Genomic DNA, 14,824 nt, shown 5'->3' with positions numbered 1-14,824 from the left:
TTGCATGGAATATCTTTTTCCATCCCCTCACTTTCAGTCTGTGTGTGTCCTTAGGTCTGAAGTGGGTCTCCTGTAGACAGCATATATATGGGTCTTGTTTTTGTATCCATTCAGCAAGGCTGTGTCTTTTGGTTGGAGCATATAATCCATTCATATTTAAGGTAATTATCAATATAAATGTTCCTATGACCATTTTTTAAATTGTTTGGGGTTTGGTTTTGTAGGTCCTTTTCTTCTGTTGTGTTTCCCACTTAGAGAAGTTCCTTTAGCATTTGTTGTAGAGCTGGTTTGGTGGTGCTGAATTCTCCTAGCTTTTGCTTGTCTGTAAAGCTTTTGATGTCTCCATGGAATCTGAATGAGATCCTTGCTGGGTAGAGTAATCTTGGTTGTAGTTTCTTCCCTTTCATCACTTTAAATATGTCATGCCACTCCCTTCTGGCTTGTAGAGTTTCTGCTGAGAAATCAGCTTTAACCTTATGGGAGTTCCCTTTTATGTTATTTGACGTTTTTCCCTTGCTGCTTTTAATAATTTTTCTCTGTCTTTAATTTCTGCCAATTTTAATATTATGTGTCTCAGCGTGTTTCTCCTTGGGTTTATCCTGTATTGGACTCTCAGCGCTTCCTGGGCTTGGGTGGCTATTTCCTTTCCCATGTTAGGGAATTTTTTAACTATAATCTCTTCAAATATTTTCTTGGTCCCTTTCTCTGTCTCTTCTCCTTCTGGGACCCCTATAATGCAAATATTGTTCCATTTAATATTGTCTCCGAGGTCTCTTAGGCTGTCTTCATTTCTTTTCATTCTTTTTCCTTTATTCTCTTCTGCACCAGTGAATTCCACCATTCTGTCTTCCAGGTAACTTATCCGTTCTTCTGCCTCAGTTATTCTGCTATTGATTCCTTCTAGTCTATTTTTCATTTCAGTTATCGTATTGTTCATCTCTCTTTCTTTGTTCTTTAATTCTTCTAGGTCTTTGTTAAACATTTCTTGCATCTTCTAGATCTTTGTCTCCATTCTTTTCCCAAGGTCCTGGATCATCTTCACTATTATTATTCTGAATTCTTTTTTCTGGAAGGTTCCCTATCTCCTCTTCATTTAGTTGTTTTTTTGGGTTTTATCTTGTTCCTTCATCTGGTACATAGCCCTCGCCTTTTCATCTTGTGTATCGTTCTGTGAATGTGTTTTTCATTCCATAGGCTGCAGGATTGTAGTTCTTCTTGCTTCTGCTGTCTGCCCTCTCTAAAACCCACAATGATTTTTAACAATTTTGTCCCTCTGTGTATACATTGCTAACACCCAAAACTTTTATAATTTTGCAACTAAATTATTTCAATTTACCTAATTATTAGTAACTTTCAAAATAGCTAGTCAGGGGCTTCCCTGGTGGCGCAGTAGTTGAGAGTCCGCCTGCCGATGCAGGGGACGCGGGTTCGTGCCCCGGTCCGGGAAGATCCCACATGCCGCGGAGCGGCTGGGCCCGTGAGCCACGGCCGCTGGGCCTGCACGTCCGGAGCCTGTGCTCCACAATGGGAGAGGCCACAACAGTGAGAGGCCCGCGTACCAAAAAAAAAAAAAAAAAAAAAAAAAAAATAGCTAGTCAGTAGCTTATGGACTTTTCCTTATTGTTTTTTCTCTTAATACAGAACTAATTACATTTATTAGAGAAAAGTTTTTAAAAGTTGAGGCAAACAAAGAGAAGAAACTAAAAGCTTATCTAAGTTTCTAACACCAGAGATATCCTTTGGTAACATTTTGTACATTTCAGATATATGTATATTGTTCATAAAAATGAAAAAATACTCTACACTATCCATTGTTTTTCTAGTTTGTGAACTGGATCCAATATTATTCATTTTTTCTATTAATGTTTTTATATGTTTAAGTCACTGTATTAAATATTCTTTATAGCATATTTGTTATTACATGCATGGTATCATGATACATTGTTATAATTCATCACAAATTTAACCCATTTCCTGGTTTTGGACAAATATGTACGTATTGTATATTTTGATATTTGTTTTAAAACCTTGTAATAAAAAACCTTGTCACCATATTTTGAGTAATCCCATGGTTAATCCTTTTAGATGAATTCCTAGAAATGGAATTGCTGGCCAAAGGGCATGAAAAATTCTAAGGCTTTTGAGAGTATTGCCATATTGCCTTCCAGGAAAGTAGAAACAACTTATACTTTCACCAACAGGCTATCATTTGGTCATCTTTTGGACTTGTTGGTCAAGGTATTGGCTATGGCTATCATGTGTGAATATCACCAGTGCCTTGTTCATATTCTCTTTCTCTCTCTTTTTCAGTATTTATATAGCGTAGCTCATACACTGTACTTATGTCAGTTTTGCCAACAGAATTGGCAAAAAGATAAAAGATGAAATAAATAAAAACCAGCATCAGAAGCCAGCATTCAGGAAACAGTGAGTGGCCTCACATGATTTTCTTTCTTTTATTTTTTTTTAAATTGAAGTATAGTTGATGTACAATACTGTGTTAGTTTCAGGTATATAGCAAAGTGATTCAGTTATGGATATATATGCATATATCTATATTCTTTTATTGATTCTTTCCATTTTAAGTTATCAGAAGATATCAAATATAACTCTCTCTCTCTCTCTTTCTCTCTCTGTCTCTCTCTCTATATATATATCCCTGTGCTGTATAGTAAATCCTTGTTGGTTGTCTATTTTATATATAGTAGTGTATATCTGTTAATCCCATAGTCCTAATTTATCCCTCTCCCCACCTTCCCCTTTGGTAGCCATAAGTTTGTTTTCTATGTCTCTCACATGATTTTCTTTAAAAAATATTTGAATAAACATATGCTTACATATGTGACTCTTGCTTGGTGAATACAAGATAGAAGAAGGAGAGGGAAAGGAGCCTAATAAACCATTAACATTTGCTTACTTGATGAAGTTACAGGAAGTTAAAACACTTTAATTAGCAGGTGGCATTTTTCTCTGAGAATGTATTCTCAGAACTTTTGGAAAGATTCAGGCCCTGGTCATGTCTAGTCTGAGGTTCTACATTTCTGGTCTGGGCTGATTTGTATGTCAAGGGTGGTTAATAAGGGGAGAAGTGCTCAGAAACAGGAGCATAATTATTTGAACACTAATGTGTTCACTTAGTCACATTGGTTACATGACTCCCTCAAGCAATGTCCTTGGTCACTGTAACTTCCATTTTCTCTTGGCATATTCCAACATGGATTGTCCAACCTTACCTGGGAGTTTGTATTTCTTCTGGGGAGATAATAATTGCAGACTGTGATTTTATTTTTTTGTTATGTGTATTTCATAGATTTCTCTTAAAATAAATACATCATTGAAATACTTAATTACTTTATGATCATGAACTAAAAGCCACACTTGGTGATTGTTCAACCTACTCTGGGTTTGTTGTGGGAATGAAGTGTATTTTAAATTTTCTTGACTACTGTGGAATACATTTTATCAAGGAAAAAAAAATGGGTCCAATTTCTGCAGGATATCCAAAAAACTAGTCTTAGATTTTTGCCTTTGCTTAATTAATAACTCAGTCTGTGTATTTACTGATATGTTATGTTTGTTTAAATGTCTTTGTGAAAAGTATATCTAAGAATAGTGGCCATAAATTTCTAGTTCAGCAGGCTTTATTGTTAGTATCACTGTAGCCCACAACTGCCTTCTTGATATAATTGCCTCAAATAGAAACTATACAGTGTAATGTTGCATAAGTATACATTTTTAATACTTCAGGAGACTGAAAAATCAGGGTTTTACAGGATGGAGTGAGAGTTATTCATGAGAGGTTTTTGTTTTTTGCTGTGTATGAAATCAAATTAATCTTTAGTAAATCAGATTGGAGAAAATGGAAACATAGCAGCTTGACAGATTTGTGTCCAGCACAATTGATATATGTTATTTTTAAACCTGGATGATACAGATAGAATTTGTTATTTAAATAATAAAATCTGTGTAACTATAAGCAAAGATAAGATTAACATTTCAATAGACAGGATTGTCAAAATTTTACATGAGAGAAATTATAATGCCTACTTTATATATCAAATCAATAATTAATAACAAGTTTTTCCTACTCCTTATACCTTGAAGTCCAACTGTGGGTAAATATAATCCTTTGAGGAAACTGTATCATTAAAACTGATACTATGGAGAACCAGTAATGTAGGAAATTATAATCACCACACTCACAGGCATGTGTTTATTTCCAACACTAGTGCCTATAAAAGAACATAAAGTTGAACATTGTTAATGTGTAAGAAATAACAAACTGAGAAAAAGAACCATCATTCTTCTATTCCAGCCTTACAGTTTCTTAATGATTACTGGTAGTTGGTTTGAGGTGATATTATAAGTGTTTTTATGTGGAAATTAAAATTTCAGAAGCCGTCATAATCGTTAATTAAATTTTTCCTCATCCCATCCCAAAGAAGTAAACCAGTTCTATTATTCTTGCTTTTGAACCTGGAAAATTGAGTAATAATATCCATATAAAGTAACTTTATTCACTTCAACTTTATTGCACCTAAAATATTCTTGCTCTCCAAAAGTGAAGAATAAAATGGTACATGGAAGCAGATTTTGGCTCAATAGGATTTTTTTAACAATTAGAGCAAATAATGTGATTGTGGATGATCTTGTCTTTACTGATTCTGTTCGTTTGAGTTTGAGCTGTTTTTGTTTGGTTTTCTTTTTCTTTTTGTCTTAAAAATGTTCCCAGTCAGCTCAGGAGTGTCACTGTAGATGTTGATCGCTGGCCACATTGGATCTGCATCTCTTGAATCTATATCCTTCATAGTACATTCCTTCCAAAGCAATATTAGGATGCTACATTTAAAAAAGTCATTTTTCTTCCATTCAGCTGTCAAATAGGATATCTTTAGCTGAAAGTAAGAGAATACCCAACCCAAGTCAAAGTAACATAAATAATAAAGCGATTTCTTGTTTCATTCGAAGCACAGAGGTAGAGAAGTCCAAGCACAGCGAAGCCCAGTTTTCTGCATTCTCTTGCCCTGCCTTCCTGCAGGGTAGATAGATGACTTTCTGCCAGACAACTAGAGCAGTTCCACACTGCCACACTCAGAAGCAGAAGGGGACCTTTTCTTCCTTGTGACTTGTTTTAAGAGCTAGGAAGCCTTTGCCCCCAGAAGACTTCTCCTCCAATTTCGGTGGCCTTTTGGGCCTTTGTCCATGATTACATCAAACACTGGGAAGAGGAACAGAAAGCTTGAGAAAAGATGTTTGTGAATGGCTTAAGATCAGTCAAGATTCATTCCCAGGGCTGGAATGGGGCTCACTTTCCCTGAAGTGGGGGGCCTATGCAGGAAGGTAAATCTTGAATAAAATCAGGATTATGGTGAGCAGGAGCAAGAGTAGAGGCAACGTCTGCTACAATTACCTTTTCCTTACAGTTCGTGTGATGAATATAATTATAAAACCTAGCATATGGATGGCTGAGCCATTACATTTTACTTTTAACAAGCTGTTTTGTCTTGATCATATTATTTCTAAACTTCCACTAGGAATTATACTGCCTCTTAACACTAGAGGTGGATGGATGTAGGCACAAAAGATGGTTTAGGTGTATTGCCACCATCCCAGCTACTCCACCTCCAAAAAATACACATTCTAAGTAAAAAAATTCAGCTTTCATGCAAACTACTTTTAAACAGTATCTAAGTAAAAATAGATACAGAAAACAGATATAGAGTGCTTGTTATGAAAATAACAATTGCAGCTTCCAAATAAATCACTTAGCCTCCTCTTCTGACCAGATTCTCATTCCTAAACTTTCCTATAAGAAATTCTGGAGGGTCATATTTTCACTTTCCTGTCACCCCTCAGAAGAAGGCAGCTTTGGATGCTGGTACAAGTTCTGGCTTTATCTAATGGACCACTTTTGATGTTGTTGTTGATTCTTCAATTCAGTGGATTTTAACCATACTCCTAAGAGCCCACTTTATTCTGACTGTCACCTCCCACCTGAGTAGGTAAACTGGGCAGAGCCTGGGGAGCCAGGAGAGTGAGGACTGCTAAATGGGAAGGGATCTCCTGGAAGACAATGTATATACCGAAACAACATCTAAGGAGCCGATTCTGTTGGTCAGAACTGAGTCTGCGGCCAGAGGGCCCTCTGTAGACGAGGCTGAAAATCAAAGATTTGTGTTGGACAGTAGGCCTGGGGTTGGGTGGTGAATAGCTGGGGAGACAGTTTCAGGAACCAGGCTGATCAGATTCAGTGTTTGGATGGGTCTGATTTGGAAAGACAACTTTGAAAAGTGGTGTGAAGTTGTATTTTCTAGAGGGTCAGACCCAATGCTGCCAAACAAGCAGATTGTGTCAGAGCCATCTATTATCCACGTTATTCCACCAGTGGCTCACTCCCCTGACAGCATTACACTTGAAGAGACAAGAGCTTTTCTTCAATCCAGATTCACTATGGCCATTTGCCAGTCAAGGTAGTCATCAGATGCTGGTAACTGCATCGGCTAGCGTCAGGAGGCCCTAATTACCATTTTGCTGGAAAGCCCCCCTTCACTCTGAGAAAATATAAGACAACTTCAGCCAGTTTGAATACACAGTGTTTAGTCTCATAGACTTGTCCCTGCTGTTAAGGTACCTGTTGCCCTATATGGCCTGTTTGCCATCGCTGGCTACCCCCACTCCGCTAAATGTCTTTTGATGTCACGGAACCAGAGCCCTGGGGAAGTGGTTTAATATGATTATGAAGAAAACTGGTAGTTAAGTTGATTGTGAGTCAGGTTAGGATTTTTGTAACGATTCAAACAGGTAGAATCATGGAAACGGTTAGCCTTGGTCTCGTTGAATTCTTGCAGCCCTGTCGTCCTCCTTTTCTGAGTTACCTGTTTTGTCTCATATCCTGGGAAATCACTGTGAAATGATATTGGTAGACCTCAATTGGCAGTGGGGGATGGAGGGTAAGGACTGAGCAATAAGTACCTCACCCTCCTGCAGGCTGAAATTTCCTGAAACATTTTAAATTAGAAAATTTGGATGGACAGAAAAATGGAAATTGCAGAGACCTACCAAAGATCTTTTGTCTGAAGATATTTTTTTAAAGTACAAAATTTTAGGATAATTTGCTATTTTATATAGATTTTTTTTTCTACAATGAAAAGATGAAGGTTAGAAAAGATAAATGTCCAGATTTGAATTTAGAAATTCAGATATGTTAAATTTGATTTTATTTCAGATGCTAAGTAGGAAATGGCTACTTTGTTATTGTGAAGAGGCTATCATGTTTGAATATTCATCTTAGATTTTTACTACCCAGAAGACTCAGTATATATATATATATATATATATATATATATATATATATATATATATATATATATATATATATAGTGGTGGGAGTTTTCTCCCTCATAGACAGCATCCTAATGGAGATGCATGACTCTGCCAATAGTGTTGCTGATGTGAATATTTTCTTCAAAATTTAAGCCGGCAGCTCTGGAAATTGCTATAAGTACTCTAAAATAATAATATTCTGAGTATTTATATTATCATTTCTTTTTTTAAAGTTTTTTTAAAATATAATTTTATTTATTTTTATTTTTGGCTGCATTGGGTCTTCATTGCTACGCGTAGGCTTCTCTCTAGTTACGGCGAGCGGCGGCTACTCTTTGTTGTGGTGCATGGGCTTCTCATTGCAGTGGCTTCTCTTGTTGAGGAGCACTGTCTTCTAGGCGCACGGGCCTCAGTAGTTGTGGCTCGTGGGCTCTAGAGTGCAGGCTCAGCAGTTGTGGCACATGGGCTTAGTTGCTCCGCAGCATGTGGGATCTTACCGGACCAGGGCTTCAACCCGTGTCCCCTGCATTGGCAGGCAGATTCTCAACCACTGCACCACCATGGAAGCCCTATCATTTCTTATAAGCATGTCTTTCATTTTTATCCTACATCTACTAGAAAAATGACTAACAATTTGTGTAATTGTGGTAATTGGAAAAAGCTGTTGAGATGTGAGGTTTCCAAAATGAATAGGAGCAAAATGGATGTGATCATTGTTCATAGCATACTTGGTTTGAAATATCTAGTTTTAATGTTATATTATCTTCATATGTTTAAGTGGTTTTAATGTTGTCACTAAAATGGCACCTAATACATTCATGCAATGTATAAAAATGTACTGAGTGCCACAAATTCTTCTGCTGCTATATTTATTTATAGCAATGCACACTGCTTAATGTGTGCTTTTATTTAAAAACCATTTCTGTAAATGTCTGCTATTTGCACTTTCTCTTTGAGGATAGCCACAATCTTACATCACAATTCAGTATGAGAGATCATCAAAACAATTAGCTTAGAAGTACCTCTCCATTTGCCAAAGGATTTAAATAATTTTTGACAATTATGGGTAAGGTTGCTCATAGATTATCTAGGTCAGCTCTGTAAAAGCAAATCTGAGACAGGGATTGTAAGAACATGTGATTTGTTGGGCAGTGCTCTCAGGAGAAGGATGGTAAGGGAAGCAGGATGGAGGAGGGGAAGATGTCTGTGGCAGAAGATCTCAGTGGATACAGGTTACAGTTTGCTCCCACAGTGAAACTCTGGAGCATGAATGGCATCACAGAGTTGGTCTCATCTTGAGGCAAGTGGCCTGGCCTTCTGTACCCCCATGTCAGCCAGTCATTGGTTGGGGTTGGTTCTCAAAGGTGGTGGGAGAATAGCCTCCTGGGTGAGGCAGTTTCCATTTGGCCCAGGACAGTTCTTCAGAGGAGGAAGATACATCTGTGAATTACCAGCATTTGAAGATAGGAATTCTAGCTCATCAAGGTGATCTAGCCTGGCACCAACAGCATCCTTTATATAGATAAATGACAATTTAAAAGAACAGAGAGCTTATTGGACCTAGATTCTGTTGCTTCCTCCTCCCCAGCACATACACCCCTACACATCTATCCTTGTGATCAAATAAAGATGGAAATTCAAACTGTATTCAAGTCCCTTTGATTACAGAAACAATGTAAAAGCATTAATGAGGACATGGACTCTGGGTCTATTCCTTTTTCTGATTGCTTGCAGTTTAGAAATGTGGCTAACTCTGCTATTAAAATGCATTTATGTTATCATGAATGAAATGAGTTCCTTGAGAGAGGACCTGAGATACTGTCCCTGAAGACTTGAGGGTGTTTTAAATGCCAAAACCACTAAGGCAAGCCTTTCTCCAGGCTTAATACTCCTATTTGAGATGCTGTATTTACAGAAGACTTTGGCTTAACTGATTCAGAGAAAACCCAAACACTCAATGTGTTCAATGAATGAAATCTCAAATTCTTTCTCTGCAATATATTATTATGTCATATGGAAGAAATGTAGAGCTTGCTTCTTCTTAATGGAACATGCCCAACCCACTTTTTCTTCCTATTATAGAGCTGTTAGAGAAGGTTATCTTCTTTGAAAAATAATTTTGTTTCTTTCTTGCTACTTATCAGTATCATGAAATACTTTACAGAAACTGGGTAAGTTGGATGAGGATGGTAGAATTCCCATTAGTGTCACTGATTTAAAGAGGTTTTTATTGTTTTAAATTGTCAAATATTTTTCAAGGGCATAGAGGACATACTGTAAAAATTCTTTAAATTGTACAATTAACTTTAAAGTAGAAGGCCAATGATAGAAATAAACAATAGCAAGTCTCCATCTTGGATCAAAGAAATATTTGTTGCTAATAATAGTCCCTCTGATTGCATCTGTATTTGATTATTCCAACTTATTAAACAGGAATGATGATATGCAAATAAACTCAGAATAATAAAGAGACATTAATTCAGTCTAGAGTTCAAGCTGATATTGTACCCTTTTTACTTTGCATAGGGCTTTGCTAATCCTTTCTATGGAGCACAAACCAGGCCAGAACCTAGGAAAGTTCTGAATTAAAAAAGGTGTTTTGGAGCATGTTGTATATGTTATTGGGAAGGTGACTTGAAGGGATCCTGTTACAAATTATTTCTTTAGTGATCTGAAATTTAATGCCACTGGTTATCTTTTTACTACCAATATCTAGTCTTACCTCCACAAAGCAAGAAGCTGAGAGAGTAAAATAAAAGATAATTTTAGACTTACTTTTTTTTTGGCTGTGTTGTGTCTTTGTTGCTGCGAGTGGGCTTTTCTCTAGTTTTGAGCGGGGGCTACTCTTCTTTGTGGTGCACAGGCTTCTCATTGTGGTGGCTTCTCTTGTCACGGAGCATAGCTTCAGTAGTTGTGGCACGGGGGCTCAGTAGTTATGGCTCACGGGCTCTAGAGCACAGGCTCAGTAGTGGTGGTGCATGGGCTTAGTTGCTCTGCGGCATGTGGGAACTTCCTGGACCAGGACTTGAACCCGTGTCCCCTGCATTGGCAGGTGGATTCTTAACCACTGTGCCACAAGGGAAGTCCCTAGACTTACTTTTTTTTTTTTTTTTTTTTTTGGCGGTACGCAGGCCTTTCATTGTTGTGGCCTCTCCCGTTGCAGAGCACAGGCTCCAGATGCACAGGCCCAACAGCCATGACTCATGGGCCTAGCCGCTCTGCGACATGTGGGATCTTCCCGGATCGGGGCACAAACCCGTGTCCCCTGCATTGGCAGGTGGACTCTCAACCACTACGCCACCAGGGAAGCCTCTTAGACTTACTTTTAAAGTCAACCTTAATATGTGCCTTCCTCAGGCCTTAGTTTCCTTTGTGTATTGTTTATTTGACTCTCTATATTTGTGTTTTCCTCCAGTCTAGAAGCAGGAACTTTGTTGAATTAACAAAATTCCTTTTTAATCTGTAGAGTTAATGATTTATTATTTCATTCATTGGTCATAATTTTAAAAATATTGTTATAGGCAAGATAGAATAAATATTTTAAAAATATTATGTCTCATTGTTAAACTTCTTCAAATTATGCCTGGAACTCATGGCAAGACCAAATAAGGGATTGAAAGAACCCATTGTGTTATAATTTAGAACTTTTTCTATAGGAGATATTTAATTTGGCTAATGTATTTTTTAAAAAGTCTTTATTTAATGTAATCATTATCATTCGCTAACAGCTTAAACAGTTTGAGGTCCCTCAAACTCCATGATTGCTTAAAGTGTTGTGACATTTTAATTTCTTCCAGAAACTTCCAATTAAGTGATGAAGACCACTGGTTTTACCAGGCTCTTGTGGATCAGTATCCTGGGGATCTCAGTGGCAGAAGGACTCTGTATCTGGACATGTTACAAAGACATTTTCCTCATAAATCAAGGCATGATTTGGTGAGTGCTGGACCCTATATGCTGACAAGTTCAATTGTTTTAGCAGTTGATAATTATTGAGCAAAATATATATACTTTAAATGGTGCTCTAAAATGATTTTTTTTTCTACACTCTAGAAAATAATAGGGTTATAGTTTGAAAGTCTACCATTTTTCAGGTCAGTGTGGTACATAAAAAGGTGGGAGATCCCTCTGGCCACATTCACTCTTCTGTGGCTTACTTGCCACAGAGAGCTTCACCATGGTCCCCTGGGTTGCTCTGCTAGTGTTGACCTCCAGGTGTCTGTACATTCACCTGCGCATCTCAGAGGTTCTGCCATCTCTGAGTCTTGCCTGAAAGTGAGGTGCCTGCTCCTGCATTCACACAGCCTACCACACCTCAGTCCTTCTAGTCGTGGGGAAGCCAACACTTGCCTTGGGAGCTGGTGCCTACCTACACCATCACCACCACAACTCCATTTAATCCCCCTAGACGGGTCTAAACACAAATATCCCAAATTCATAACTCAGAGTCCTGGCTGAAATTTCCCTGGGAAGTTATGGTTAAATTCTTTAGTGGACAAGATCACACAGACAAAGAAACAGAAGTTACCATGTCACCAGTGAATTTCATAGTAACTCACTTTAAAACATATATGTAAACAAACATGCATAGACTCTTACCTTTCTTTAAAAAATAAATTTATTTATTTATTTATTTTTGGCTACACTGGGTTTTCGTTGCTACGCACAGGCTTTTCTCCAGCTGCATCGAGCTGGGGCTACTCTTCGTTGTGGCGCATGGGTTTCTCATTGCAGTGGCCTCTCTTGTTGCAGAGCATGGGCTCTAGGTATGCAGGCTTCAGTAGTTGTGACACGTGGGCTCACTAGTTGTGGCTCGTGGGCTCCAGAGTGCCGACTCAGCAGTTGTGGCACATGGGCTCAGCTACTCCACGGCATGTGGAATCTTCCCGGATCAGGGCTCAAACCCATTTCGCCTGCATTGGCAGGCAGATTCCCTACACTGCGCCACCAGGGAAGTCTGACTCTTACCTTTTAAATAGGCCATACTATAAAATATTATCACATACTCTGCGTTTTTGTAATTGTTTTAAATCAAGCAAGTAACAGTCCTAACGTGTGTAGAATTTATCCTATGTCAGTCATGTGTAAACTCCTGTAATGCACATAACAGTGGATGAGAGAAGTACTATAGTTATCCTTACTTTTCAGGTGAAGAAACTGAGGCAAAGGCCACAAAATTAGTATGACCAACCTCTCTTAACCTTTCCCACCCACCAACCCCCACTCAATTATTTGTTTTAATTCTGACCTTTATTTTATAGCAAATTCTTGTTGTGTAAAAAACATGTTATATAATAATTCATTCTGGATTTTACAAAACTCTTAATTTACTAAATTAGATCTTTCTTTTTATTCCCTATAGATTCTGTTTGCTTCTGTGACCAGCTGTCATTTTTAACTGTGTAGAGTTTTATATTTGCCTACTATTAATATGATAAAGATTTTTACATTTACTTCTTACATTGGGATAATTAGTATGCATTTCTGCCTGGTGTATACTTCCTTTCTTAATGTTTGCCAAGTTTTAAGCACATTCTTGGCTTAGGGGAATAAAGCTAAGAAGTTTACCAAACAGATTTTAGGAGCTGATATTTGGTTTAGGTGAAGGCATAGCCCGTTTCATTATGTACTTAATTAACCATACCTAAGTTATTTTTTTAGGTAGGACCAACCTTATGCTGCTTGCTAGCTTCTTTTCTCACATCACTTAGGGGTTAAGTAATGTATCAAATTCAGAGATGTGGTCTATACTGGCAAAATAGAGAATTATTTAGATCATTGACTCTCAATTGCAGGAGACACACCTTTATATAAGGAGTATTTCAGAATCAACTACAGAGATTTTTTGAACTACTCAGGCTATCTCCTGTCCTGTTCTTTCCCTCAAAACTCAAATCTCCCAGGGTTGGGATTCACTGGCAGCAGGAACTATTGGTACCTATGTAAGAATATCATGTCCCTCAGGAGTGTGGGATGGGAAGGGCTACTGTCATTGCTATAAATACTTCAAGTTTAGATGTCTGAACATCTGATTGTTTCAGTAATCAAGGGTAAACTGAGTTTTCAGGATTATTGTGGCAATTTTTAATGTTTATTAGCATATGTCTAACTGAAGCACCTGGAGTCATTGTTAATACAGCAAAGCTGATTTAAAGATGGAGTATTTTTGAAATTATATGTGGGGGAAATCATATTTTCTGCTCATAGATTCATTGCTATATAGGGGTAGAAGTTGTTTTAGGGCTGTCTGGCCTGACTCCATCCTGTACAAAACTTAAAAACATTTAATGACTGGTCTTCAGTCACCATTTAGCCATGGGCTCAGAACTCTGGGACTGGTACTTGGTCCTGGTTGTTGTATTTACTATTAAGATGTTTGTCCGGGCTTCCCTGGTGGTGCAGTGGTTGAAGAGTCCGCCTGCCGATGCAGGGGACACGGGTTCGTGCCCCGGTCTGGGAAGATCCCACATGCCATGGAGCAGCTAGGCCCATGAGCCATGGCCGCTGAGCCTGCGCGTCCGGAGCCTGTGCTCCGCAACGGGAGAGGCCACAACAGTGAGAGGCCCGTGTACCACAAAAAAAAAAAAAAAAAAAAAAGATGTTTGTCCCTCATTTTTCAAAATCATTTGTTATAATTCATTTTATTCACTTTTGTAACAATGACATAAAGCGTAGGCTCAGTTTCATAATAAGTGTTTACCACCTGTTATCTTTTCAGGTCGAACATGAAAAATATTGTGACCAATATCGCTTTGCTAAGGAGCAGCGAAGGATCCTGATATCAAGTTGGAGTAAGAATAGGAGAGACTTTATACAGAAGGCTGTGCTGACAGTGGCCGAGGCCTGTGCAACTCATGAAATGGAAAACATGTTGGTTAAGGACAGGAAAAAGCAACAGGAAGTGTGTGCTGTTCTGAAAGCCAAGGTGAGACACTTTGCAGAAGGTGCTTCAGTATTTGCCTGGGTATTCACTTAAGAATTCACTTTTCCCTTTTGTTCAATTCCAACCTAAAGTCCCATTTCTCTAAAAAGCCTATTTTGAATACAATTGTTAGTTCGAACCATATGAAATTGAAATTCTTTTAGATCAAAAATTGTGAACAATCAACAGTTTCATACAGTTCAACCTGAAATTACTATAACAGGTGAGTATTGAAGTTTTGATTGAGAATGTCCAATAACAACCACAAATGCTGTACGTCAGAGTGAGGTGCTGGATGAAAATGCAGAATGTAATTATAAAGTAAACGTCTGACGCTGCTTCAGACTCATGGACCTCTCATTCACATTAAAGACTTTTTTTAAAAAAAGGGTCAAATTATGAAGAGGAGAGAGGATTTGTGAAGTGATACATTGAGGAGAGCTTGATGGTCTGTGTGTGAGCACTCAGCAGAGTGAGAGGGGGAGCAGACAGGGTTTTCCTCCTGCTCAGACCCAGCGAGGGGCCTCCAGGATGGCTTGGAGAGTTGAGTGGGTAACCCCTGTAGTTGGAGGCTTGAGC

At 38.2% G+C, this 14,824-nt stretch overlaps 1 protein-coding gene across 9 annotated transcripts in view; it reads left to right on the top strand.

The window, feature by feature from the left end:
* The window catches only part of CCDC148 (coiled-coil domain containing 148), a 427,998-nt gene that overhangs the window by 132,993 nt on the left and 280,181 nt on the right, over window positions 1-14,824 (top strand). For all 9 annotated transcript variants that reach the window (XM_067026094.1, XM_067026092.1, XM_067026091.1 and 6 more), the window contains exons 9-10: window positions 11,121-11,259; window positions 14,042-14,248. In XM_067026094.1, coding sequence (XP_066882195.1) covers window positions 11,121-11,259; window positions 14,042-14,248 — 346 coding nt within the window. The remainder of the gene's footprint in view (window positions 1-11,120; window positions 11,260-14,041; window positions 14,249-14,824) is intronic.

This window comes from Kogia breviceps, chromosome 2 (assembly GCF_026419965.1).
Source record: "Kogia breviceps isolate mKogBre1 chromosome 2, mKogBre1 haplotype 1, whole genome shotgun sequence".
Classification (NCBI taxonomy): domain Eukaryota; kingdom Metazoa; phylum Chordata; class Mammalia; order Artiodactyla; family Physeteridae; genus Kogia; species Kogia breviceps.
Note: the sequence above shows the minus strand (reverse complement) of the source record. Positions and strands in the feature narration are given on the sequence as shown.